Source organism: Caloenas nicobarica, chromosome 1, assembly GCF_036013445.1.
Source record: "Caloenas nicobarica isolate bCalNic1 chromosome 1, bCalNic1.hap1, whole genome shotgun sequence".
In the NCBI taxonomy this organism is placed as follows: Eukaryota; Metazoa; Chordata; class Aves; order Columbiformes; family Columbidae; genus Caloenas; species Caloenas nicobarica.
Genome location: NC_088245.1, coordinates 197,078,281 through 197,103,756, shown reverse-complemented (window position 1 = coordinate 197,103,756; position 25,476 = coordinate 197,078,281). Strand labels below are relative to the sequence as shown.

The window sequence follows — 25,476 nt, the reverse complement described above, 5'->3', positions numbered from 1 at the left end:
ATTCCAGCTTCTTCCACCTTAGTAAGACACTGGTTTACAGATAAAAGCTGTTAAGTGCAACAAACAGTAGCCTTGAAATCTGCAGGCAAATCAGTGAGACGAGGATGTTACAACGAAACTTTAAAAGAAATTTGCTCTTAAGGGAGTTACTAAAAGAAGTATCATGCTTAGTCACATAGGAAATAAACACCAAAGTCAGATATTCATTTAATTGTCTTTGCACAGGCCTCTGCATCTTGAGGGTCAGCCCAGCTCTGTGCTGGGGTAATGCAGCAGAACTCTGCTAACTGCACAGCTGTGCCAGTTTAAAACAAATCATTTGGCCTGTTTTAAGACTTGAGAGATGCATGATTCTGTTTCCTTGTTTCTATACAGAAAACAGAAGTGTGTAAAAAAGTTATAGGGTAGATTGCTACCTCAGCAGTTTGGAACAACGGTGGTGCTATGGGTTACTAACTCCAACCTTGTGCCAGCAGTTTGGCTAAGAGCCCTAGGAGCAGTGCACGAGAAACCTACTTTATGATATATATATACACCAGCACAGTGCTCTGCCTTGAAATAGGAGCCGACAGGCAAAGCCAGTGCAATACATTGGAAGCATTGTTTTATTGCTGCCCTACTGCTGAGATTGCTGAACGGTCGTGAAAATGCTTGGTGCTGTTGCTGCACAGTTCCAGCAGGACATGACCTGCTGCAGGAGACGGCTGCACAGTGTCTGTTTGGAGTGCAGCTGCGGCTTCTGCAAATGCTGGAGAACTGGAAATACCAGACGAGTTCTCTCTACACAACTGAGTTTCCAGCAGTTGGATTATTGCCAGCTAAACTAGCACAATTTAAAAGCAAACTGGGATTTCTACACCAGTCAGAGCATGTCAGCTGTGCTAAACCCACACAGGAGCAAGTCCTGGGGAGCAGAGCAGGCCCTCGGCTCCTCAGCCCAGCCCCACAGCCTGCACCACCAGCCAGGCCCCACAGCTTTGGGTCACTTTGCTCGTTTCCCGTGCTAAAGGGTTCTTGACTGCACACAGCAGTCTTGGATTACGAAGGAGTATAGGCTACATCTCGACTGTTTTAAATGCTGCCAAGAGAAAAGGGGACTTGGGTCAAGCCCAAGCTAGCCAAGCACAGAATTGCCAAACCAAGGCTTTCAATAAATCAGTTCCCAGAAAGTCATGAGACTGGCATTAAAAAAAACCAAAAAACCACACTACCTCATGAGGCTTTAACAATAGTTTGGGATTCTCTTTATTTCTTTTCTGTGCTCTTATATTCAGGTTTCTCTTCAAGCCAGGAAAGAGAGCTTTTTGTTTGCTTGGTTTTAGATTTTCAATTCCTAGCTGATTACTTGATTTTGAAATGACAGAAGGCTTTGATTACAATACTTTAAAAATCAAAAAAATTAGCAGCTTTGAAAACAACACTGTTCACATTCCCGATGTGATATACCTGCTCCTAGGGTATCAGAGAAAAAGATAATTGTTTCTAACTCCAGTTACGCTGTTGGAAGAGAAGCGTAACTGATAAGCTTATTACAAACTGGATTCCCATGAAGTCCCAAATGTGCAAGTACTTACTGGTAAGCCTCTGGCTGGTTTTGTAATCTCTTTTCTATTTTAAAGATATAACAGATATGATCATTCACATGCATAAGTGTTTGCAGCATGAACACTTCATCCTTCTCCACATTTACATGGAAATATCTAATTTGGCCTCTTACACAACAGCTGCTGTAGACCTTAAGAAGCTGATCCCCAGTATTGCTTTAGACACTGACTAGAATTTTTCTTTTCAGTCATACCAATTATGACTTCCAATGACTGTGAACAACACCAGCAAAATATATTTCGATTTATAGTCTTTGACCAGAGAACATTTTGACATATATGCATTTTATTACTTCAGCTTCTTGCCAGTTCTGCACATTCTCATTTCTATTCCATATATTCACTATAAATCTCTCAATTTCCTACTTCTGAATGTAAAAATCTGATGGAAACTTTTGCCTGCCTTCCTGCTGGTGCGTGCAGCATGCTCAGTGCTGTGAGCAATATGGAGCCCTGCCTTGCTCTGCCTCCTGGTGGGCACACACACCTCCTGCCTCAGTACACTGCCCTTATGCTTCACACTCTCTGTGAGAATCTTATACTAAAGCCTTTCTTTTGTGTAATTTAGCTTCCTCTCGTTATAAACCAATAGGCTACGACTAAAGGTAAATGCATTCCTTCCTAGCAGGCTATATGTAGATGTATTTTTCAAAAGTAGCAAAGACCAGCATGCAGGACCTCAGACAATACTCACTCCACTTGCTACTGATAGGACAGCAGGACTTGCAGTATCTACAGCAATCAACACCCTTGCTTAAAGGAGAGATTTTGCTTACACTTTATTGCATGTGTTCTTACCAAACAACTGTAAAGACTCCTGGGAAGAGAGTAAAAAAATGTTACTAAAAATTCATAACATCATTATCCAGAGAAGAGAAATGGGCACCAGTAGGCAACAGAAGTGGATACCAGGCTGTAATTCATTGTCAACCCCAATCTTGTGCAGTCAGAAAATGGCTTTTTTGTTTAATTGGAGACTCTAATTACTGTCTTGATCAGGAGCTGGGACACTGGTAGTAGTGAAAAAGATTGCCGAGCACAAATTCACTAGGGAACGTCTGGTGGATTTTGGTCCTCAACTTCTCTCCTCCAGTGAGAACTTTACAACTTCAATTTCAGGGAGTTATTATATGCCTGAAAATTAGGAAGGAGTTAGACCAAAGAGAAGTCCATTTTATTATACAAAAGGTGCCTCAAGTCCAGTATTTTGTCTCCAGCAATTGTGAAAGTCAATACCTGCGAAAGAACGCAAGACTGGAGCGAGCATTGACTTCCCTGGTGTACCTTGCCATCTTCCAACAACTTGCGGATCAAGTATTTCAGACATGAGCTGGACATGGTGGTGTTGTATTTAATAGCCTACAGTGGATTTCCTTTTCAAGACCTTGTACAGTTATATTTTGAACACACTTCAAGATCCCCTGTATGGAGACAAATATTCACAATGGAAATCTGGCTCTAATTCAGCAGTGACAAATTCTAGTTTGTTTTAAAAGTTTCACATTAAACTGTCCACACACTTTTTCAACTTATTATAAGAAGGAGCTGTTGCTATTAAATGTTATGCATAACATGAAGTAGAAGAATTTTAGAAATTCAGAACAGTCAGAAAAGTTTTCCTGTGAAAAAACTCACACATATGAGGGCTTTCAGACAACTAACTCTAAAATCCCCTACTCAGAGATGCAAAATCTCACACAGATTTCATTGTCTCTTATGTATGACAGAACCATGGTTTTGAAGCAACAAATTATTTACAGTTTAGCAGAATTCCATGACAGTAATTCACCTTCCTGTTACAAGACAGACCCACCTCCTCAGCTTCCTCTCTGAGTGGATAACACTAGGCTCTGGCTTATTCCCAGAGCTCAACCTCTTTGAATGACACAACTCCAAACATTTCTGTTTCCTGCTGTATTTCAGGTGCTGTAGTGAAACCAGCAAAGACAAAGCAATGGCAAGCAAAACACTCTCCTGCCCTGCTGCACTGCAGTTACCGGATCCTCACCAACAAAGTGCCAAAGTTCCCATATCTCCCTTTAGCTGCAGAATCACTTGGCAGCTACACACAGACTTCTATGGTACTCAGGTTACCTGCCTTTTACAGAAAAGCTTATAAACCACTTTAATTCCCCAAACAAAAACAACCACCTCATGATTATTTTACCGATTAATCCCTCATTGGTTGATGAAAACTTCTTCACAATCCTGCCTTCTTTCAAGCATGGATTACTTTAGTCTCCTGGCTCTCAAGTCCTACACTTCTGGGCTACAGACTAAACCTCTGCCAGTTCCTGACTCATTGGAGCTTCCCATGATCAATGACTACATTTTTGATTGCTTAAAAATTAGATCAAGGGCTGTGTTACTGAACTGCCAAGTGCATGTGGAGAAGACGACCTTGGTCATTTACATGGTCTCAAGATTAGAAAAATCAGGGTGAAGAGGTGACATAGTTTGGAGAAACAACCATGTAGAAAATGTCCTGTGTCAGCAGCTCACATCACCACTGCCTCCAGTCACATGCAGATTGCCAAGATAAAATAATGTGGCCCTCTGCTGTCCCATCTTTTTTTTTCCTGAGAGAGCTTAGTTGCACTGAATAGACCTCTTGTAATCAAAGAAAAACTGTAACCAGAAGACTGAAGAGATCATCTAAGAGGACTCTAAGAAGACTCTCTAGTAATTTACAGAGATTATCTGCTGATCATTGGTATACATATGTAATGCTTTTATCATCCTGAACCCTGGAATTTTATGCCAAATGGAAGAATATGTAGTACCTTTGCTTAGCAGCATAAAACAATGCAGGCTGGGATGGCTGTTTTCCCAGAATACATCTTCTCATTTTGCACACGGCAGCTGTAGCATGGTTGATTGAACTGAAATGGCTGGAAACCGCTTACTTTCTTCTTTTTTTTCTACGTTAGTTTTTGCATAGATCACCTCTATTAATCCACCTCACACCTGGCTCATGCACACTGTTACAGCAAGCAAAAGAGAGGGAGAGGCAGAGAGGAGAAGGACTATATCAGCTTCATCCCAGATTTCTGTAAATTGCATGGGGCTCCACTCCGCGGCCTCAATGATGAAGCTGAGGGCAGAAGATTGTGTGATTACCTGTGTATTATCTTGCTGAAACTGTTTGCCATCTAGTGGTTTGTTGGCCTCCTACAAATATAACCTTTAAAAATAGTAAAGAATTGGAGGACCTAATTTAAAAAAACCCACATTTGTATTACCTGTGTTCCCCAATGAGCAAGAGCCTATACAAATATGTAGGAAAGATGAAGCGCCTCTTGCAAGGTTTTTACCATTAGAATGACCATGCCATGGAGAGAAGCAACAAAAACTTGCACACAACCAAGATTCAGAGAGATGTCAGGTACACACTGACTGTAATTTTTCTCTCATTTGTTTCACTCTGCTACTCTTATTTCATCAAGGTGTCCTGACCTAATTTGCTCCACCATTTTCTTTGAGCTTGCCTATCCAAAAGTGAACATTATATAGAAATTATGACAGAATTAGGAGGGTTCTGTGTTTGGGGGCAGAGGGAGTCAGGGCGCAGCAAGAGTTGGATGCTCTGTAGCGGAATGTGTGCCAGGAGATAAGCACAATACCAGGGCAGCTGAAAGCTGTCACCTCACCAACGAGGAGTCAGGATGCGGAGCAGCAAGCCAGGGGCAAGACTGGATTGAGACACAGTGGTCAGGGGGAGACACAGTCCACTGGTCACCCAGCAGGGCTGCAGTGACGAGCGGGCCTGAGGCCAAGCCAGGACGCCAAGTCGGTGAGGCTGGGTCAGGGCCAGACCTGTGGAGGGGCGAGATGGTGCAAACAGAGCTGCTGCACCGTGGCCCAGGAAAGGGCCAGTGTAAAGGCTCAGACTAGAACTGGCTCTCAAAGAAAAGGGGAGGCAGGTCCCTGCTACTGGCTTTTTTCACAACTGCTCTTATCAGTGAAGGAGCTGACCTTGGACTCTGCCAGCTAAACTTGTGTAAGGGGGTAATGTGCTCAGGGCCATGGCAGTCTAAGGGCTAGAACACGTCTGACATAGGTAAAGTTGGTTAACGGAAATGGCTTTATTCATTAAAAGGGTGTTTGAATGAAGATCTCACATGAAAGTAGATCAAAGAGCTTACTGTGTTCGGTCTGGGGGAATCAAGAACTCTTGCTGTTAATGATGACTCCACTAATGAGAAGCAGCAAGGGACATTTGGATTATCAACTGATCACAGAATTATTTGAGGGTACTAATTTGATATGTACCTGAAAAAAATCAAATACAACCCTAGGATGTATCAGGGCCACACATTTCTTTTACAGACATTGTACAAGACCTGAAGTGAATGTACTAACTAGTCGCGCATGTTTAACAAGGGTGAATTCAAACTAATATATACACAAATGATTCAGTGGGATAAGCAGGAGAATAGTAAGAGTTTCCTGTCTTATCAAAGGAGATTAATAACATCAAAGGCTAAAATAAAAAGGGCTGGAGGGGTGAACATCACAAAGAACAAAATCTATTTAAACTCACGGGCAGCACTAGCCAAAGACATATCAGTATAAATAATCCTATACTAAGAATGAAACTAATAAAATTAATAATTTTAAAATGAATAATTAGGCCTTCTATCTTTCCAAAGAGTGAAATTTTGGGGCTGTTTTTCGGAGCAGTTAATAACAGCAGCAAACTTTAAAAAACGGATAAATACTTCTACATGTAATTACTTGAGTGGTATGTGACAGCAAAGGTTTAGATTAGAAGGTCCAGAGGGTCCCTTTCAGATTTATTTCCTGCATTAACCATTAATTTATGACAAGCAGCCTTCTGGTTAAAATCAGACTAAATTATCTGATATGCCCTTTCAGTTTTGCAATTTTAGAAGTCCACATAAAGCTGTATGTATTTAGCTAAATACTGCCTTACAAGTATGCATATATGACCCTATGCTGTAGTGACAATATTGAAATAAACTGTATATTTGTGGCCATGTTATCTTCTGTTGCAAAAAAGTGAAACCTGATGAAAAATAATTTAGCGTGGGTGAGGGGATACCAGTATACTAGCTGAGGATCTGGCCCTCAGAGTATTTATTTCAGTGACTGCTCTACGATACATTCACATGCGTGTCATCTGACACAGGCAAGTCACAGGAACAACCACAAACCATGGATGAAATGCAAACAGTAAATTTATTTTCGTTACCTTGCTAACCAGTGGATCTCTGAAAAAGCAGCTAAGCACCCAGGCAGAAGCACACAAGTGGGAACGCAGGCATTGGGGAGCTCAGTCCTCACGAGAAGATCACCGAGTCTGCTGGTTTTGCCTGTACACCAGGGATTCACGCAGGCACAGTTTATCACACTGCTTTGATCTTTGCCTGCAGTAGAGCAGGAATTTCAAGGATGTTTGATAAGGTCCCTTTAGGACTTTCACAGGCCTGTGTTATCTAAACACAGAGGTTCTACTTGTGAAGCACACAAAGATAAACAACAATTAGTGTGATGTGTTTTTCTACACCCCAGGTGCAGTGGCTAGGGCGTATTTACAATTCTTCTCACCAATCCTCCATTATATTCCCACAACATGTTAATTGCATTTATATCAATACATGATTTAACAAACGTATTGAGTGCATTGATTTTATTTATATTTTAAAACATTAAAAATGGCATATTTTAACAAATGCAATTATTTTGCTAGTAATCAAAGAACAACTGAAAGCTATTCCGCCAGTGGAAACCTGTGTAAAGTTACTGCATTGTCTGTGACAGGTACTGTTTTTAAGGAAATTGCCTAGAAAAAATGGTCAACCTCATGTCAGCTGAAATTTAGAGATACGTTATGCATATAGGTAATTGTAACACTTTCAAAATCCTATGCTAAATCTAGATGGGGACAGCAGTAAATTTGTTATTATGGATACTGGATTGCAAAGGATAATGACAGGAAATAAAATTGGTATAACAGGATTCATATAGTATAGGTGCTATAAAAGCAATAATTGAAATAAAGCCTAAAAGGCAAGATTCAAACTATGTAAAATCTTATGTTGGCCATATTTGTAATGGGTAAAGGGAATCCCTCTAACAACACTGAGTCTAACTTAGAGGGTGGGAGCTATATACCAGAAGTAGAGGAAATTGGCACATTCAGGTAACTTGGTTTATGGGCAGCCAGTTTGGAGGCTCTTGGCATATAAATTATGTTATCTCCCTCTTTGATCTTACTCTGGCACAACAAAACCACACTCTTAAAATCATAAGGCATCAGGAATAATCTTAGCTCCCTCAAGAACATCAGAAGTAAACAACATTTCCTCCTTTTCCCCATTTATTTCCACTCCAGTTTGAATAAATTATTTTGAAGAAAATGCTCCATGTCTTCCTCATTCACTCAGCACTCTCCAGTTTGAGTGTGGTAGAATGAAGGGTATCTACATAACCACCTAATAAAAATTTGTAGTACATTGTGTACATTGCAGAAAGCCAAACTAAGTCTACATTTGCAGCCTGTAATTGCTCAGGAAATCTCAGAACTTCCTATTGCATATACTGATATTTGGGCCATTCACCGTGAGTGCTCACCTGCTGTTAAAACCTCGGGTAGCATTGCTGTCGCATTGCTAATGCTTGGGTTTTAGAAGTTGATCTTCTGTCATAATGAATAGTGATGAGGAACTGGGAATTTCTTGGTGGTTCTGCTTGGACAACCTGTTGAACAGCTGAGATCCTTGAGCCGCCGTCCCTGCTGCCCTGGGGCTGTGCCTCTTGCCCTGCCTAGGGCCAGGGAGCCCAGGCCAGGGCTCCTAAAGGGGCATTTGGGATGTGGTGATGACCCCTTGGCCACCAGTGCCACAGCGTGTGCCGGGGACCCCGCTGGGGCCCAGACGGCGCTGAGCCCTTTGCTGGGCCCAAGCTGTGACGAGAAATCCCTCACAGGCCCAACGAGAGAGGGGGGCAGGATACGTGGGGTTCCACGGCACCATTTTCCTGGGAAGACTCGGGATAGGGCTTGCATTTGGGAACCAGAGAGCTTTCACCGTCCTACGGTGCGGTCTGTGACAGCAGGAGAGACCTGACGAGAAAACAGCGGCGGCGCCTCAGGCGAGCAGCGCCCTGCGCCTTTTCCGTAAGGGCCGGCCCGTTCCCTCAGCGCATCACTGCGCACTTTGCGTAACGCCGCTCTTCCCATCGCGCGGTCACCTCTCACCGCCGTCAAAAGGGGGCGGGCCGTGTGCTACGTAGATGGTTGCGAGAATCCCCGCAGCTCACGCCGGAGGCGTAAGCGCTGGGACTTTGACCCCGCCTCTCCCGGTAACGGCGTGGAGGCTCCGCGCTCCCGTTTTGCTGCCGCCATGGCTGCCCCGGGGCCGGCCCGGCTCCTCCGGGCTGCTGCCGCTTCTTCCCGCCGCTGGCTCTTCTCCGCCTCGCCGGCAGCCGGGATGAGGCCGGGCTGCGGCAGCGCCGCCGTTGCCGTGAGGGCAGCCCGGTTGTTCAGCCTCTCTGCCCGGGCGCCGCTCAGGTAAGAGGGTCGGAGCCCTGAGGCGCCGGCCGGGCTCCTCACGGCGGCGGCCGCCCTCCCGCCGCGGCAGCGCTGTGCCTTTCCGGGCCTCGGTGCTGAGGGCACCCGGGGCCAACGGCCGCCTGTGCCACCGGCTGGCGCTGCGTGACCTTCCCCCGGTCGCTCGCCGCTCCGCCGTGCCCGCTGTCCCGGCCCCGCCGCTGCCCGGCCCGCTCGGGCAGATCCCGGCCCGCTCGGGCAGATCCCGGCCTCCTCGCCCCCCTCACGGCCGCGCCTCGCCCGGCGCTCGCCGTCCCGCCTGCGGCCGCCGTGGCCCCGAAGTGCTCTGCGGGTTGACCGTCCACCGGCCTCCGCGGGCTGTCGGCCGAGCGCCCTCGGCGGGGCTGGGGAGCTGTGCCAGGGCCCGTTGGCTGGAGGTGCCTGTGTGCCGGTCAGGGTTGGGCCTGTGGCTAAGCCTGCGCGACGTGGAATCCTGTTGGCAGAGCTTGTGATGTTACGGAAAGCGAAACTAGGGTTCCTGATGTTCAAACTAGTTTTCTAAAAGGCTGCGACCCTATCAGTGTTGCTTTTTCATGAAGGACAGCATTTGCCCCCCTCCCTCTTTTTTGTTTTGTTTTGGTTTTTGTTTTTGTGAAAGTCTGGCAAGGCCTGTGGTAAAAGGTACGGCACATCAGAGAGATCCCAACGCTGAAGATCTCTTCTGCCTTTGGTATAGCTTTTCTTTATTGAATAGCACTAATGCATCTAAGTGTGCAGAACTCCTCCTCGCCAGTATGTATGAGTAGGTGTTTCAAAATGCGTGATATCTGTAGACATTAAATATTCCACAGCCCACAATTACAGATTTCCACTTTAGTACCTGAGTCAAAGACTGTTTATGCATGGCTTTCTGGCTTGTGGCTTGTATATTTGAAGGTAGGTCAGAGCATACAGTTAACTTTCAGTGTTTAAAATGCATAAGTTTTAAAAGCCTAATATGCTTGGTTGCCAGAGAAGTTTCTTTGACTCAGAACAGGACCTGCCCAACATCAGTGGTGTAGGCTAGCCTGTTTCCAGAGGGCTGAGTTGTGCCCTCGCCATCAAAGCTGTTTCAGTAGTTTGCGTTTGAACTCTTCTGTGGGTGCTCTTTTGCTTTGTTCTAGCAGATAATATGGAGAGAGACTAACTTTTTAGTCTAGGACTACCGTATGAGATAGGTAAGTTGCTAGTTTAGATCTCTTTGAGTGACCTTGCTCAGTGTAGCTTTTAGAAAAAAGTCTACACTGAGTGCTCTGACCATCAGTTATCTTTGAGGTCCCTCATTAGCAGTTTTTGATTCAAAAATCAAAATGTTTTTGTAAAGTATTGTTAAAGTTTTAAAAGTTATTACAAATTTTTTGACAGTGTAAAAATGGGAGGAAAAAGAATACTAAGAAATGAAAACATTTCTTTACATAATAGTTCTGTAGGACCTGTAATCCCCCAGGCCTTTCACAAACAGACTGAACACAGGTTGGAATTTACTCACATTCACTGTGCAAGCATACCAGCAGAAAAGCTCATGCAAGCAAGTATTGCATACATAAAAAGATACAGCATTGTTTGTATATGTAAAATTTAACTGTATTTGTGTCAAGAGGATGAAGACCTGGTTATATAAATCATCAGCTGTGGTGATGCTTGTGAGAAGTTCCCAAGCGTTTCAGTAAAGTATCAGGCATTATGTTTTAATTTCCATCTTATTCCTTCTCTTGCTCTGTTTTTATCAGTTATCCTTCCTTTTCCTTTCATGGTGATTAGTAGTTACCTCAGAATTCACCTATACCAGTGTAGATAGCGGTACAATATTTTTGGTGCACAAAATAGTTATTACATATTCTAAAGATTAGTTCAGATTTATAACTTCTGTATTTTAATCGAGGCCTGTATAATAGTTTCATTTGTGAAAGTTCAGAAAATTAGGTAGGGCTGTTAGATTTACTATATAATAAAAGATCTGGAATTAATGGAGTTGGTCTCACCATGTGCAACACCAGGTCACAGTCATGATCTTTGTTTCTTTTTAAGGGAATGCTTGCCACACCAGTTAGGCACTCTCAGCCATGGTGCAGTTCCATGACTGTCTGAAGCTTATGCAAGATTGTTTCTACTGAAAAGGGGATCCAGCTTCTGTTTCCTCACTTTTGTTCTGGGCAGTGGCACTTCTGTCATTTTTACTTGCTGGTTCAGATGGCATTACTTTGTTGTTATGGTTGATTTTCATCTAGATTAGCAAAATGAGTTGCCTTGCAGTAGTGCTCCTTAAGGATGGTGGCAGGGCGATTTGGAGTGGGGATTGCCCCAAACCACTTTTTTGTATTAGAAAGAGATCGGTCTTAGCTGATCACGAAGCTTAGGTTGTGTTATTGCATCATGAAGTTGCAGTAACACAATTTTTTAAAACTGGTGCAAGTTTCACATGAGGCAGATCTGACTGTTTACCAGTTCTGATGTTCATATGGCCATTGACCTGCCAAGGCTGGGTTTCAACCAGCTTTGTTTCCAGACTCAGTTTACTGCATGACAGTGTAGTGCTGGGGATAGAAGGAATAAAGGAGCATGGCCAGGACTCTTCTTGTGCCAGATTAAAGTCTAGTCACAGGTGAAGACAGTTTGAGGTGTGTTTTGAAAACTGGGAGGGAGATGACTTGTCTTTTACAAAGGTCCAGTGATCTAATGGATGGCCAGACAGCTTGCTGTCTGGTCCATGTTATTTGTGATTGCCTCATCCTGTAATAGAGGAAAGGGCATGTTTTGAATATTGAACAAATATTTAGTGTTTGCGATGTCTATGCCTTGGGCAGAGGATCTGCATAAATGCACGTACATCTTACATTGTGTCTCCTGTAAGGGGTTTGTGTTTGTCATGTTGACACTAATATTTCATTAAATGAGAGTGTTTTGGTCAGCTCTGAAGAGGCTTTTTGGAAGCAGTTTAAAATTACATTGTCAGCAGTCTACTTTGGTTGTCAGAATGTGCATCTATACCTTTCTGGTTGCAATCTAAACCCATCAGTCTTAAACTTCCAGTGAAGGTGGTGATTTTTTTTTTTAACTAGTGTAACTAAGAAGTGGGTGGTTGTTTCTTTGGTTGTACTGTGGGAGGTGTTAACACAGCAGAGGAGCAAAAAGAGTGGTAACTTAAACCCCCACAGAGTGGTTTGCTGGAGGTGGTCCTTTGATATCACAGGTGGCTGTACAACGTTGATTGCATTTTGTAAAGATAGATCCTTAAGATTTCTGAATTCTATTATAGTGCATGCTTCAGTTGCAATCTGCAGATCAGCAAGGTCAATCCTTCATTATCAATTATAATTTTGGAATGAATTTATAGTTAATAGTAGCTTGTGGCTGCCTTGTGGAGAATGGACTAAGGGATGATATGTCAAGAACTGTACACAGCATCATAATGAATTATGGTGCTTACGGTTGTGACAAAAGTATATTAAATCTACAGCAACAAACATTTGTTGTTTTTTTCAAAACAAGCTGAGATTCAGATTGCTAAAAACATGTTTTCTTTTACAGCCAATTCTAAAAATAAGCTGTTTACTGATGCTCCAGTATGGCCACTTTCAAATTTTTTGCTTTAATATTCAGCTCTGCAGGTTAGAGTTTTCCAGGGAGTGACTTGATTTTCAAGCTTGTATGCTTTCCATATGATAGATCATTCAAAGATCTAATTACTAAAAAGAGTTAAGGTAATATTAAGCATGCTGTTCTTCAGCATGGATTTCACATTTAAACATAGATTTTTGCTTAACTTTCAGTTGTCTTATTTGTATCTCTCACCTCTTGGCAGATTTCTTTGCTGTCCATCCAACAAGTTTTTCTTTTTTTACTTAGTTTGAAAACAAACAAGCTGTGTTCTAGTTGTCAGTATTTTAACAGCTTTCCTTTAACTTGCATGTGAAGTGATGTACTATGGAACACCAAAAACCTTTTTTTTCGTGTTGGAAGCATTAGCCTTAAGAAATTTTTATGCACACAGCAAGAGAATTTTGTATTTTCCTGTTTTGCTTTTCAGGCAATTATGTTTATTTAAGAAAAAACTTCTTTCTTTGAACACAATGTCAAAACTTTGAACTTCACTAGAATGAATATTTACCAAGTGAAGTCCTGAGAGAATCAGTGCTCAAAAAAAGCAGAATGCTTTTGGAGTATTTTCATTCATAAGAGGAGAGGATAATTAAATTTTGGAACTAATAAAGTAAAAAGCCTTAAACTCTAAGCAGAAGTGGGAGAATTCTAAAATTTGTCCTAAATGCCAGTGGCGAGAACACTTAAAATGTCATAAATCCAAAAGAAAACTCCACAGAAAGGAGTGAAAAGAAGCATTTAAAGTAAGCTCTTATATTTGGTATAAATGCAGATATTGTGCCTAAAATAGAATAGTTCTGACCCTTCAGTGAAAGGCAAAACATCAGGATCCTGTATAGCTTCTAGTGACAAAACACAAACCAAGTTTGTTTTTTTCCCTTGATTTCATGACCTTTGTTCAATGTACAGCAGTGAATGCCTGTACATATTATAGCTTTTAAAAGCCAATAAGTTAGGTTTCTGTGCTTGTAGAGTTGATAGTGATTACTGGTTTAGTAGTTTTCAATCAATTGTAAAGATCTAAAAAATTCTACAACTTTTTCTTTAAATCCATTATATACTTTTGTTTTTCAGCTCAGAAGATAAAATAACTGTTCATTTCATAAATCGTGATGGTGACAAACTAACAGCCAAAGGAAAACCTGGGGATTCACTGCTGGATGTTGTTGTTAACAATAACCTAGACATAGATGGTTTTGGTAAGTAGATTCACTGAATACTGTATCCAGTGCCTAGAAATTGTTCTGTAACTGGTTTATTCATAAATATTTATAGAATTGTAGAATCATTTAGGTTGGGGGAAAAAACCCAAGATCATTGAGTCCAACTGTAAAGGAATATTTATTTATTAACTTATTTATAAAACTTAGCTGTACTTTATTTGGATTTTCTTCCCCACTCTTCCCCCACCCCCCACCGCCTTGGTGTGTTTTCTTTCCTGCAGGTGCATAGAATATTTTGGGTCAAGTTCTAAAAAAATATTTGTAGTGAGCCTTGCTTGAATGTTAAAGGAGGGGAATGTGGACAGAGTGCTGTCAAGACTCTCCTGAGCTGAAAGGTTCTGCAGGTGACACAAAACTGGTGTATTCCTAACAGCTTGTGGTTACTTCAGTATTGCCATGCTGTCTCAATTTGTTATGAGGCTTTTTGTAGCACAAATTGCTGTAGTACTTGAGTGCTAAATGAGAGAAACAACCAAATCCATGTCAGTTAGCAGGGAAGAGCAGAAAGTTTAATTCTTATTAAAGGACTGGGGTAAAGGAAACCAATGCCCTAGTGAAATTCTAACTTGGTACAAGTTCTGATAAAAATGAAAATAGGAGGAAGCTATAACACCTCCCTATTCCTTCAAACTACTGCACTTTCTGTAGTTAGTTCCACGGAAGTTGTAGGATTCTGCCCATGCAAAGCAGTGGTATTTAGTAATAGCAATTAAATACCTCAGGACAGATATTTACATGAACGTGAGCTTAAGAATTAATAGTACAAACTAAAGCAGGACACAGAAGTACAATTTGCATGACTGAATGCATGGCATGGAGCGATTAGAGAGGGAAAAAAATAAGGCTAGTGTAGCAGAGTTTTAAATCTGAGGTGTGTTTTATTTAAGTGGCAATAAATTTCACTGCTAGTAATAAAATTTAAATCTCAGACCTATGTCTGAGACGACTCTTATGACTAGAGTTGCATACATTTGGGGAAGAATTGTCTCTTAAAAATCTGTAATACATTGGGATAACTAGCTTCATGTATCACTCACTAGATGTGTCATATAGGCTTATGGCTAGTCTGCTTGTATTCTGCAGTAACTCTTCTCTGTTTGTGTAAATATCAGCCATGTTAAAACATTATAGTAAAGTGGGGAAAAAAAAATAACACTGTCAATCAGCAGAAGCCAAACTAAAAATTGGAGATATTGTGACAATCTTTAATTATAACATAGGCTGATCCCACTTCAGTAATCATTTGCTAATGAAACATCATACTAGGGCAGAGAAATAATGCAGTATAAATAATATAAAAATGTATGTTTTGCGTTTAGAAAAAAAGTAACGAGGGAAGAAAAATAAACTGTAAATCTTGCCTATTCACTTCTATCACTAGGGGGCATCCCGTGTGCAGTAATAATAACAGAAATATCTTTATATAAAGACTTACAAAACTGTTGAATGATTCGGCTGCACTCTGTTTGCTGCTGCTAGCTTTACAGTTGCAGAGAGACCTTCCACTATTCAAATAGACTAGTCAGTGTTCTTTCCTTCTCTCCTCACCTTGCCCAACATTAAAACGCTTAAATTGCTGATATGACAAATTTTACATTATTTGGCACTTTATTTAAACTCTACTTTTTCACATGCATTTTTATGTACTTGAAGACGTGATATATTTTAAAAATCAAGTCTTCTAGTCAGTGTCATGCTCACTTTGAATATATGCTGTTGATACCATTACTATAAGTAATAGTGTGGTGCTTTCTGCGTGGTTTTTGTGGTCTGATGATGAATCCCACTGTTTCTTTTCATAGCAGTGGCTATACGTGCAGCCGTGCTTCCTTTTGTTTCCATATGAGTACAGAGGTGATGTGGTCACAATACTCCTGGTTCTGCTTTCCATGGAAATGAGTAAATAAATCAAACTTGACTCATGTCTTACCTGGTTCACTCTTATCAATTCAAATCAGAGGTGGGGGGTTGTGTGCCCTGACCCCATCTCCGCAAAAGTACGAAGAGTTCAGCTGTTGTCTTCTCTTGAAGTTGCGTGTTTCTTTTTCAAAGAAGTGAAGTCTGTGTAGCTCTATATGGTGGCAGAGACAAATTTGATAGTCTTCAAACTTTCACTGTCTTGTGGTGACCTAATTGCTGCAGCAGGTAGATGTAGTTGATGCTTGTTCTGTTCATCCTCTGTTCTTCCCTAGGAAATCGTTAGATCCTTGGCTCAGGCTGGGTTGCCAGGTAGTACCTGTAGGCCTCTTTAACACAGAGAAAACCATTTCTCTCCAGCCTGACCACGTTTGTTGCTGGGCATTAGTGTTCTGTTGAGTGGGAAGGAATACCAAGTACAAAATCTCTCCTTCCTGCACTTGTGAGGAATTTTTTTGTATAGCAGGTGGCTTCTGTTGTACTTCTTGAGGAGACCTTCTCAAAGCAATGGGAAAGAGAAGGATAGAAAGTTCAACCTTGGAAATAAATTAGGTGGCATTGACTGACAGTCTCTGCTTTTGTGTTCTTAACAGTAGAAAACTTTTCTCTCTTTAAATGGTAAAAAGGGAATTAGTTAAGTATTTTAACTACAGCATTCAAGTAAATCTTAATGTTGTAGGAACTGCAGAAATGCTATTGACAGTTGAATGCAGAGTAGATATATGAATGTGGGAATATTTGAAACTTTAGTTTTACTAATCAACAGCGATACTTATGAGACAGACACCTATGAAGGATTTCTTCTGAAATTCTGCTGTAATTTGAAACTTGAATGTTCCATTATCTTCATATATTTCTTTTTTTTTGTTTAGGTGCATGTGAAGGAACGCTAGCCTGTTCAACTTGTCATTTAATCTTTGAAGACCACATATTTGAGAAACTGGATGCAATTACTGATGAAGAGATGGACATGCTGGACCTGGCATATGGCCTCACAGAAACGTAAGGCAACACAAGGCGTAACACCTCATTACAGCAAAGAATGGAAAGAAGGGTATGCAGATGGGGCAGCCCAGTATTCTTGGAATGCTTCATCAGTTTTTAATGAATAGCTGGATTCTGTTACACAGATGGGACTGTCAAGTTTAAATATTGTTTGTCTAAATTCTTATTAAAAAGGTGTTAGTACTGCTCTTGTCAACTGAAGAGTGGCACTTGACAGTACTTTTCAGAGGTGTCTGATACACAAGTGTCAGATACTGAAGTATGACCAAAAACTCAGTTCTTTCAACAGAAATTTTGTTGCTGCTGCCATGTGTAAATTTTCTTGTTCTCATTTCCCTTCCCTTCTGTTTTCTGTCTTCATTAGTCTGTAGCTAGTTGATATATTCTATGAATGCGTTTACACTAGTATTTTAGTTTTGGTCAGATCTTCTTTTCACAGAACCACAGAAGGGTTGAGGTTGAAAGGGACCTCTTAAGGTCATGTGGTCCAACCCCCTGCTCAAGCAGGGCCACCTAGAGCTGATGCCCAGGACCATGTCCAGACAGCTTTTGAATATCTCCAAGGATGGAGACTCTACAACCTCTCTGGTATTTATGTACATTGATAAGAACCCCCTTCCGAGCCTTCCCTAGGATAACAGTGTCTCACATGGCAGTGTCCCCACCTGATGTGCTTTGACTCATGTCAGAGGGCTCTCAGAGCACACAAGCCAGAGTCCCTTTGTATGAAACTAATCCCAAAGTGTGCTCGAACTGCTAATGGACGTTTCGGTGCATAGGAGTAGACTGGTGGTAGTCTAAAGTAACCCTCTGTCCCTCTCCCCCACCATCACATGCCTTGTAATTAGGATGTCACTTCCCCATTCCTAGTGGGCTGCATCACTTGCTGGTGTGCACACAGCTTGTATTGTAGCACATACCCACATGAACAGCAGGCAGCTACGCCTTACAAGATTTCATAAGCCCTTCATGCTTCAGTGGAACTGCCTGTCGAAGTTCTTGAAAATCTTTCCAATGATGTCAGAGGGCTTTATACCTGAGCTGTATAGCATGGGGTGTTTAATGTCTGTGCAAAGGAGTACTCTGAAGTAACTTGTTTATCTCCTACCAGTAATGGGAATCCTGTACTAATAGTTTCTACATAAGGGTACGCTTTTCCTCACTTCAGCCAAATCTTAACTTTTCTGGGAGGTTGTGAAGACAAAGAAGGCAAGCTATTAGAAACTTGTTTCAGCTTCTTTTGTTTTATCCTTTTTCCTGTCTCCCCAAAAACGTTTACAATCTTGAAAAAAACCTTAAGCCTACTAAGTGTGAATTTACTTTGCTCTTGCCATCTACCACAATTCTCCTGTGAGTTTTTAGGTTCTGGGCCAAACCAATTACCTGGTCTTCTGTGGTGATATAAACTTGTGTAATGGAGATGCACTCTGTCGTAAGGATAAAAGCTTTTTCTTGTCAGTGACTCTCTGGATTTGGGAAAGTTTCAGCTGGCAGCTGCCATGAAGAGTAATGCTGTTTAAAATGAGGGGCTAATTAAAAAGATTAAACAAAAATTGTTTTGAATAACTGCAGAGTAGTAGAGATTATTAAAGGTAGTAAGATCAGGGGGACACAAACCTTGCAAATTAAAGGTTTAAAAAGAATACTGAAGAAAAAAATAAGATGAGAAATAGCTTGCTGAAAAGAAGGAAACATGTCTGTGTGAAGAGCCAATAGGTGATGTAGAAGGTGTACTTAAAATATAAAAAGATATAATAAAAACATAAAAGCAAAGTTTCTTTTGCATTGTTGTTACGGGATGTCCATGCACTGGAAGATTTCTTTGCAGATGACTTCCTGAAGTATCAGTCTCAAACGGATGTGTCCATAGAAGTGGTATTACAGCAAATAAGTAAAATGAGTAGTAACAAATGGTAATGACTAGGTAGCATTCTCACAGGATTTCTATAGGAATTCAATGTGAACTACTGTCTGTAAGGCTTAATTAGCCAGTTTAAAACTGCTTCCACATCAAAGGAGTGGAAAGTAGCAACCCAGATTTTAAAAATGAGATCATTTGAACTGGAGAACAGTAAGTCTGATTCCATCCATACTGGGCACATTAATTGTGTGTATGGGCTGTTGCTTTTTTTATAGTTTCTACTAAACAATAGTAAGGAAAGAATTCAACAGAGCTTTTGTAGAGGGAAGTTATAGGTATGGGAGTTCTTCGAATGGGTCACAGAGCATGAAGAAAGATCTTACAGTTCATATAATTTACCTAGGTCCAGAAATCCTTTGCATTTTGAGTTGCAGTGGGATAAGAGCAAAGGCACTGTGAAAGATAAGTAATTGGTTAAAAAAAATAAAATATTGTCACTTAACAAGGTAGAAGTATTTGACTGTCTGTTAAGAGTATGTGATCAACGGTGTGATCTAAAAGTGATTGGTGCTAAGTTTTATGTAGAGAGCATATTTGTGAAAGACTTGCAAAAAAGAATGAAGAGTAAGGCTTGTGGATGTGCTGTGTTGCTCAGTGTGGTAAAATCAAACTCTTAGTGAAGATATGCGCAAGGATCTTGTGCCATTGCATGACAGAAAATGAAATTTGGTGTTTAAAAGGTGCAGATAAATGGATATGGAGAGGTGAGTAGAACAGTAGTAACTTTGCATACTTGAAATAGGCTGTCAGCTAACTAGCATCCAGGAATGTCAGCTTAAGGTTTCGTGTGTTTTAAAAAAAAAAACCCCACAACAAAAAATAAACAAACAAAACCCAAACAAAACAGGCAAACCAACCAACCAAAAGAAAACCAAAAAACCCCACAAAACAAACAAACAAAAAAACCCCAAACAAAACCAAAAAAACCCAACACCAACAAAAACCACAGAAAAATCCACAAACACACATGCAAAAAAACCACACACACACACAAAAGAAGCCAAACCCAAACTTAAAAAGGTAAATGGAACATTGGCAATATTAGGTAGGAACAGGTAGAAAAACAGAAAATACTATTATATGACAAAACAGAGATTCACCATACCTTTATACTTGTGCACCTCTGACTTCCTGGTTTGTTGTGTGTTGTTTGTTGTGTTGTTTTGGTTTTTTAAGTAGCAGAATGAGAGGAAATAAAGGAAAGGCCTACAGAAGTGGTTAGAGGTAGAATGGCTTTCATGCAGGGATTGAGTAAGTCATCCTTTTTTAAGGTCCAAGCTTCTTCAGCTTTAAGGAATGGGGGAATCCGGTTATATATATGGAAAGTTGTAAATGCTATGGAATAATTTGAAGTGATAGTTTGTTTCTCACAGTGTTGTTTAGTGCTACCTAGGTTTTTTTGTCCTGCTGTGTGGCAGGCTTAAAACAAAGGGCAGCATTGTTTCGTATGAAGTGAATCCATTGCCAAACAGCAGAGTACATAGTCCATTAGCTTTATAGAATTGTAGAATGTCCTGAGTTGGAAGGGACCCACAAGGATCATTGAGTCCAACTCCTGTCCCTGCATATGACAACTCCACATTGGTCTTTAGTGAGTAGCAGACACTTCAAATTAAGCCTTACAGGCGATGCTATGTATAAATATCAGAAATCACATCTCTAATAGATTTCATTTCTAAAGCTATTCTTATGGATGCATATTCATGAGATGAAATATTTTGTTAATGTATGTATTTATACATGTGTTCCAGTAATTTGAAGTTGATGTATACAGTCATTTACATACAAGAATTACTTTTGGGTATAGTACTGAATTGGGAGTGTTAACAGCAGTGGATCACTACATGCTTGAAAGAATTCTGTATAGATATTAATGTAGTACCATTTTTTTAGAATATCTCTGCCTACATTACTATACTAAGTACTACAGAACACTGCCAATTCTTGCTGACGTTAAGTATTCTATACTTAAGTATAAGCCAGAGAGTTGTGATCAATGGGGCGGAGTCTGGTTGGAGGCCTGTATCTAGTGGAGTGCCTCAAGGGTCAGTTCTGGGACCAATACTGTTCAATATATTCATCAATGACTTGGATGAGGGAATTGAGTGTACTATCAGTAAGTTTGCTGATGACACCAAGCTGGGAGGAGTGGCTGACACGCCAGAAGGCTGTGCTGCCATCCAGCGAGATCTGGACAGGCTAGAGAGTTGGGCGGGGAAAAATTTAATGAAATATAACAAGGGGAAATGTAGAGTCTTGCATCTGGGCAGGAACAACCCCAGGTTCCAGTACAGGTTGGGGAATGACCTATTAGAGAGCAGTGTAGGGGAAAGGGACCTGGGGGTCCTGGTGGACAGCAGGATGATCATGAGCCAGCACTGTGCCCTTGTGGCCAAGAAGGCCAATGGCATCCTGGGGTGTATTAGAAGGGGGGTGGTTAGTAGGTCCAGAGAGGTTCTCCTTCCCCTCTACTCCGCCCTGGTGAGACCTCATCTGGAATATTGTGTCCAGTTCTGGGCCCCTCAGTTCAAGAAGGACAGGGAACTGCTGGAGAGAGTCCAGCGCAGGGCCACAAAGATGATGGAGTGGAGCATCTCCCTTATGAGGAAAGGCTGAGGGAGCTGGGTCTCTTTAGCTTGGAGAAGAGGAGACTGAGGGGTGACCTCATTAATGTTTATAAATATATAAAGGGTGGGTGTCACGAGGATGGAACCAGGCTCTTCTCGGTGACAACCAACAGTAAGACAAGGGGTAATGGGTTCAAGCTGGAACACAAGAGGTTCCACTTAAATGTGAGAAGAAACTTCTTCTCAGTGAGGGTGACAGAACACTGGAACAGGCTGCCCAGGGGGGTTGTGGATTCTCCTTCTCTGGAGACATTCAAAACCCGCCTGGACGCCTTCCTGTGTAACCTCACCTAGGGGTTCCTGCTCTGGCAGGGGGATTGGACTAGATGATCTTTCGAGGTCCCTTCCAATCCCTAACATTCTGTGATTCTGTGAATTAAAAATCTCCCAGCAATAAAACTGGCTTGTGATGTCTGCAGAATTTTGTGGTAGTATCAAATATTTTTATTTTAATTGCTCACACACACGATCTTTTTCCTTCTGAATGATGGGTAGAAAAATGAAGGTTTGCATCTCCTCAGGTGTTACGAGTATTTTATCTTTCTACGCCCTATGTGTCTCGTCTTTTCACTCTTACCTTTCTGGCTTAATGACCCAATCTTGAGTTGTTTAGTTTGAAAACACTGGGCTGCCTTCAGGCCCTGGGATGGGTTAGGCTATGCTTTTTTTGAGACTTTCATTCTTATTCATTGCCTTCACCTCTTCAGAGATGCCAAATGTCCCTTGAGAGATCAAGTGTCATTAACTACACTTGGCTGAACTATTAGTGACCCATGGGAAATGGAAGAGCCACCCTTATTATATGTTGCCTCAGCAAGTAGGAGGTACTTGGTGTATAACTTTCCAATGTACCGAACTCTGTTACTTAATGTAAATCATTATTATTGCCACTTACATCTTTGCATTGGTGCGTGCAAGTCACTACGGGTCTTGATTAAGACCATACACAAGGGTTGGCTGTTTCTGGATCTTAATGTGTTTGGGATGGCTGAATGTTGGAGGCATAAAGGGGTAAATGCTGTTTTATATATATAAATGATTGACTAGAACTAACAACGATGTCCTATTTCCTTACAGATCACGGTTAGGCTGCCAAATCTGCTTGAAGAAATCGATGGATAATATGACTGTTCGAGTACCAGAAGCTGTTGCTGATGCTAGACAATCAATAGATATGAGTAAAAACTCCTAAAAGAAAATATCCTGGGGGGTTTAAAGAGGCTTAATTATTTTTATAACTTATTTTTAAATGTGTAGTTAAATATGGAAACTTCCATAATTGTGAGTTATTTTATATGACTATCAATATTAGATTAATGCTATTTTAATTTTCTTTATAGAACCTCCTATATTTTTACGCTTAAAATGCAATAATACTTCTTATAACTGATCATTTGATTGTAAATGTTAGCAAGTGTATTACAGATTTCATATAATGTTGTTCTGCTAAAACCTTTAATGATGTTTGAAAACTGGATCACTTCTACAAGACTCCAAAAAACTCATCTGCATTTCTAGGTTTCAGACCTGGATATGTAAGAGAACAAAACCTGTAGGACTGCATGGGGTCTTGTAAAAGTGTTGTCATTAAAGGTGGAATGCTCAGAGCTAATTCACGTTCTCATTAAATATGGTACTTCCTTAGCAAACAGTGGATTTTCAGGGTAGGGATTTTCCAGACTTTGGAATCTTCATGAGATGTGGCAAATTTTGTCTTGCAAAAATACTGTTAAAACTATAAAACCTGGGGACAGATACAGAACGTTGGCACCTGCAGCTTAATTGCTGCAATGCACCTCTGTTGCCCAAATAGGAAGTCAATAAACCTCATTTATGTTTAATTACACGACAAATATGGGATGCACGTGGCTTAGAGTAAAGCTGGGAGCTGTCTAATGGGAGACCAGAACTGCTGGAGGTAAATGTGAATTCTTGCTGTTCTCTGAAGACGACCAAGTTGGGATTGAAGAGGGCACTGTTTGTCAATGTAAGGTTTGTTCTGAAATCGTTATCCCTTTTTCAGTTTTGAGCCTGTTCAGGAGGCAGTCTGGTGTTAGGTGGGGCATTCAGCTTGAAGAGTTTCCTAGATTCTGGGCCTTGCTCTTGGGATGATGTCAGTAAAAGTTGATGTGTAATGACCAAGTATTTATTCCATGAAGACAGACTATGTTCCCTAAAAGCAGGGCAACCCCCATGGGTGGGGTGGTATGTGGACTGATGATGAAGAGCTTTTGTTTTGATCTTGTGTTAGTCTTCTAAAGTAGACCAAAATAAAATAACGTCTCTAAGACTCTTTATTTTCTTCAGTTTTTGTTGCCTAAATACTTAAATGAAATGGTTGTCACTAATACAATAGCTATTACTCTTATAAGGTTATTCTAATATTTTGTGATGTATTTTATATACACATAGATATAAAACATGTTTGTTTGTTTGTTTACATTTGAATGGTCTAATGTGCTCATTAATGCCTTATTTGAACTGGTGACAATGACATCTAGACATCTTTTCTTGCATTATTGTATTTATGGGAGAGGTGAAGAAAATATTATTTTTCCCATGTCAAATATTGGGATTATTTTGAAATTCATAAAGAGAAAAAAATGTCCCTCTTTGTTATAAAAAGAAGTATCTTCTAGAACTGTATTGAAAATAGGTCTAGTTCGGATTATTTGATTTCTTCTCTGAGTAGCTATTACTTTGTTTCCTGGTGTTCCCTTTGGCCTTTCCCCTAAAACAAGATATGCTTAATGTGTCTGCTCAGAACTTAATCATATAGAGTGTTCAGAACACACTTCCTGTCTCAACTAATTCAAAATATGACTTCGGAATTGATATTTCGTGGCTTTTTGAAAGGTGGAGAGAGCGAGGTCAGGGAGAGGGCGGAAATAAATTGAAGAAATGTTCTGGAGATACTGCTGTCTTCCTCTTCAGCTGCTGTGACTCTAACCATAATTTAGAGGTTACCCTCCTGCAGTCAGGTGCTAAGGTAAATCAGTTCTCACTTTGTGTTGCTTTTATCCTGAGTTCAGTTATATGCAATGATTATTAGTAAGTCCTGAACTTTTTATTTTTTATGTGAGACACAGCTCTTTAGCTTCCAAGAGCGGGAACTTGAATCATAACCGTGTGTAATGTGTGTTCTTACATAGGAAAGAAATCCAATGTTTCAGTATAATGCTGGCGTTTGGGGGTAGGTGTTGGTGTTTGGGTTTTGGGGTTGTCTTTGTTTGGGGTTTGTATTTTTGTTTGTTTGTGGGGGTTTGTTTGTTTGTTTTACTTACAGCACCAGACACTTCTCCTTGTGGGAATCCTGAAGGGCTTTAACACTACCTTAAACAAATGTGAAACAGCTCTCACAACTGTTCTCTAAGCCAAGATTCTTTCGTTGTGCATCTGCAGTGGCAGCTTCTTGTTACAAACTCTCCCATAGTGTGCCTGTGGCAGGAATTATTTAGCACAACAAGGCAAAAAAGGGGCACTCCAAAGTTTGTTTTGAATCGTAGAGGTATCCCATACTGCATGCAAATGGAAATATCAGAAGGTGAAGGGACTGACATGTAATCCCCAAAATGCACATCTCAGAGATACTTGTTTCCTTATTGTCAAAATGATTTGCAAATAAATCCTATTTTATACCACTTTCTGACATACCTTGTTTGTATTGATTTTTCTTCCCTTCAAGTAATTGAATGTATTTCTGTATTTTATACCACTGAAGTATAAACTTTATCGTGCACCATTGCACAGTATTTGTAACTCATTTTCTAAAGGCATTTCCAAATCAGAACTTTGACAATGCTGTATGTGTCAGTGTTTGGTGTGATGCCTGAAGGGGACAGAAGGAGGTGTCTTGCACTCCAGTGTCACTACATCGGGCCCTGAAGGGGAAGTTTCCACCCTCAGGACTGCAAGCTGTCACTGGGGAGAGGAAATGGCACGTTCTCCAGACAGTTTGTTACTTCTTGGTTAGAAAATCTTCTAAATGTGAAGTTCACAGCTTTTGGCTTCAGGGCTCCAAAAGGTT

The 25,476-nt window shown here is 40.9% G+C and overlaps 1 protein-coding gene across 1 annotated transcript; it reads left to right on the top strand.

Moving 5' to 3' along the window:
* The first annotated feature begins 8,875 nt into the window (after window positions 1-8,875).
* On the top strand, window positions 8,876-25,081 carry FDX1 (ferredoxin 1). Its single transcript, XM_065643274.1, has 4 exons — window positions 8,876-9,138; window positions 13,831-13,955; window positions 16,769-16,898; window positions 22,527-25,081. The coding sequence occupies exons 1-4, from the start codon at window positions 8,972-8,974 to the stop codon at window positions 22,639-22,641; spliced, it is 537 nt and encodes a 178-aa protein (XP_065499346.1). The 5' UTR covers window positions 8,876-8,971; the 3' UTR covers window positions 22,642-25,081.
* Window positions 25,082-25,476: the final 395 nt, after the last annotated feature.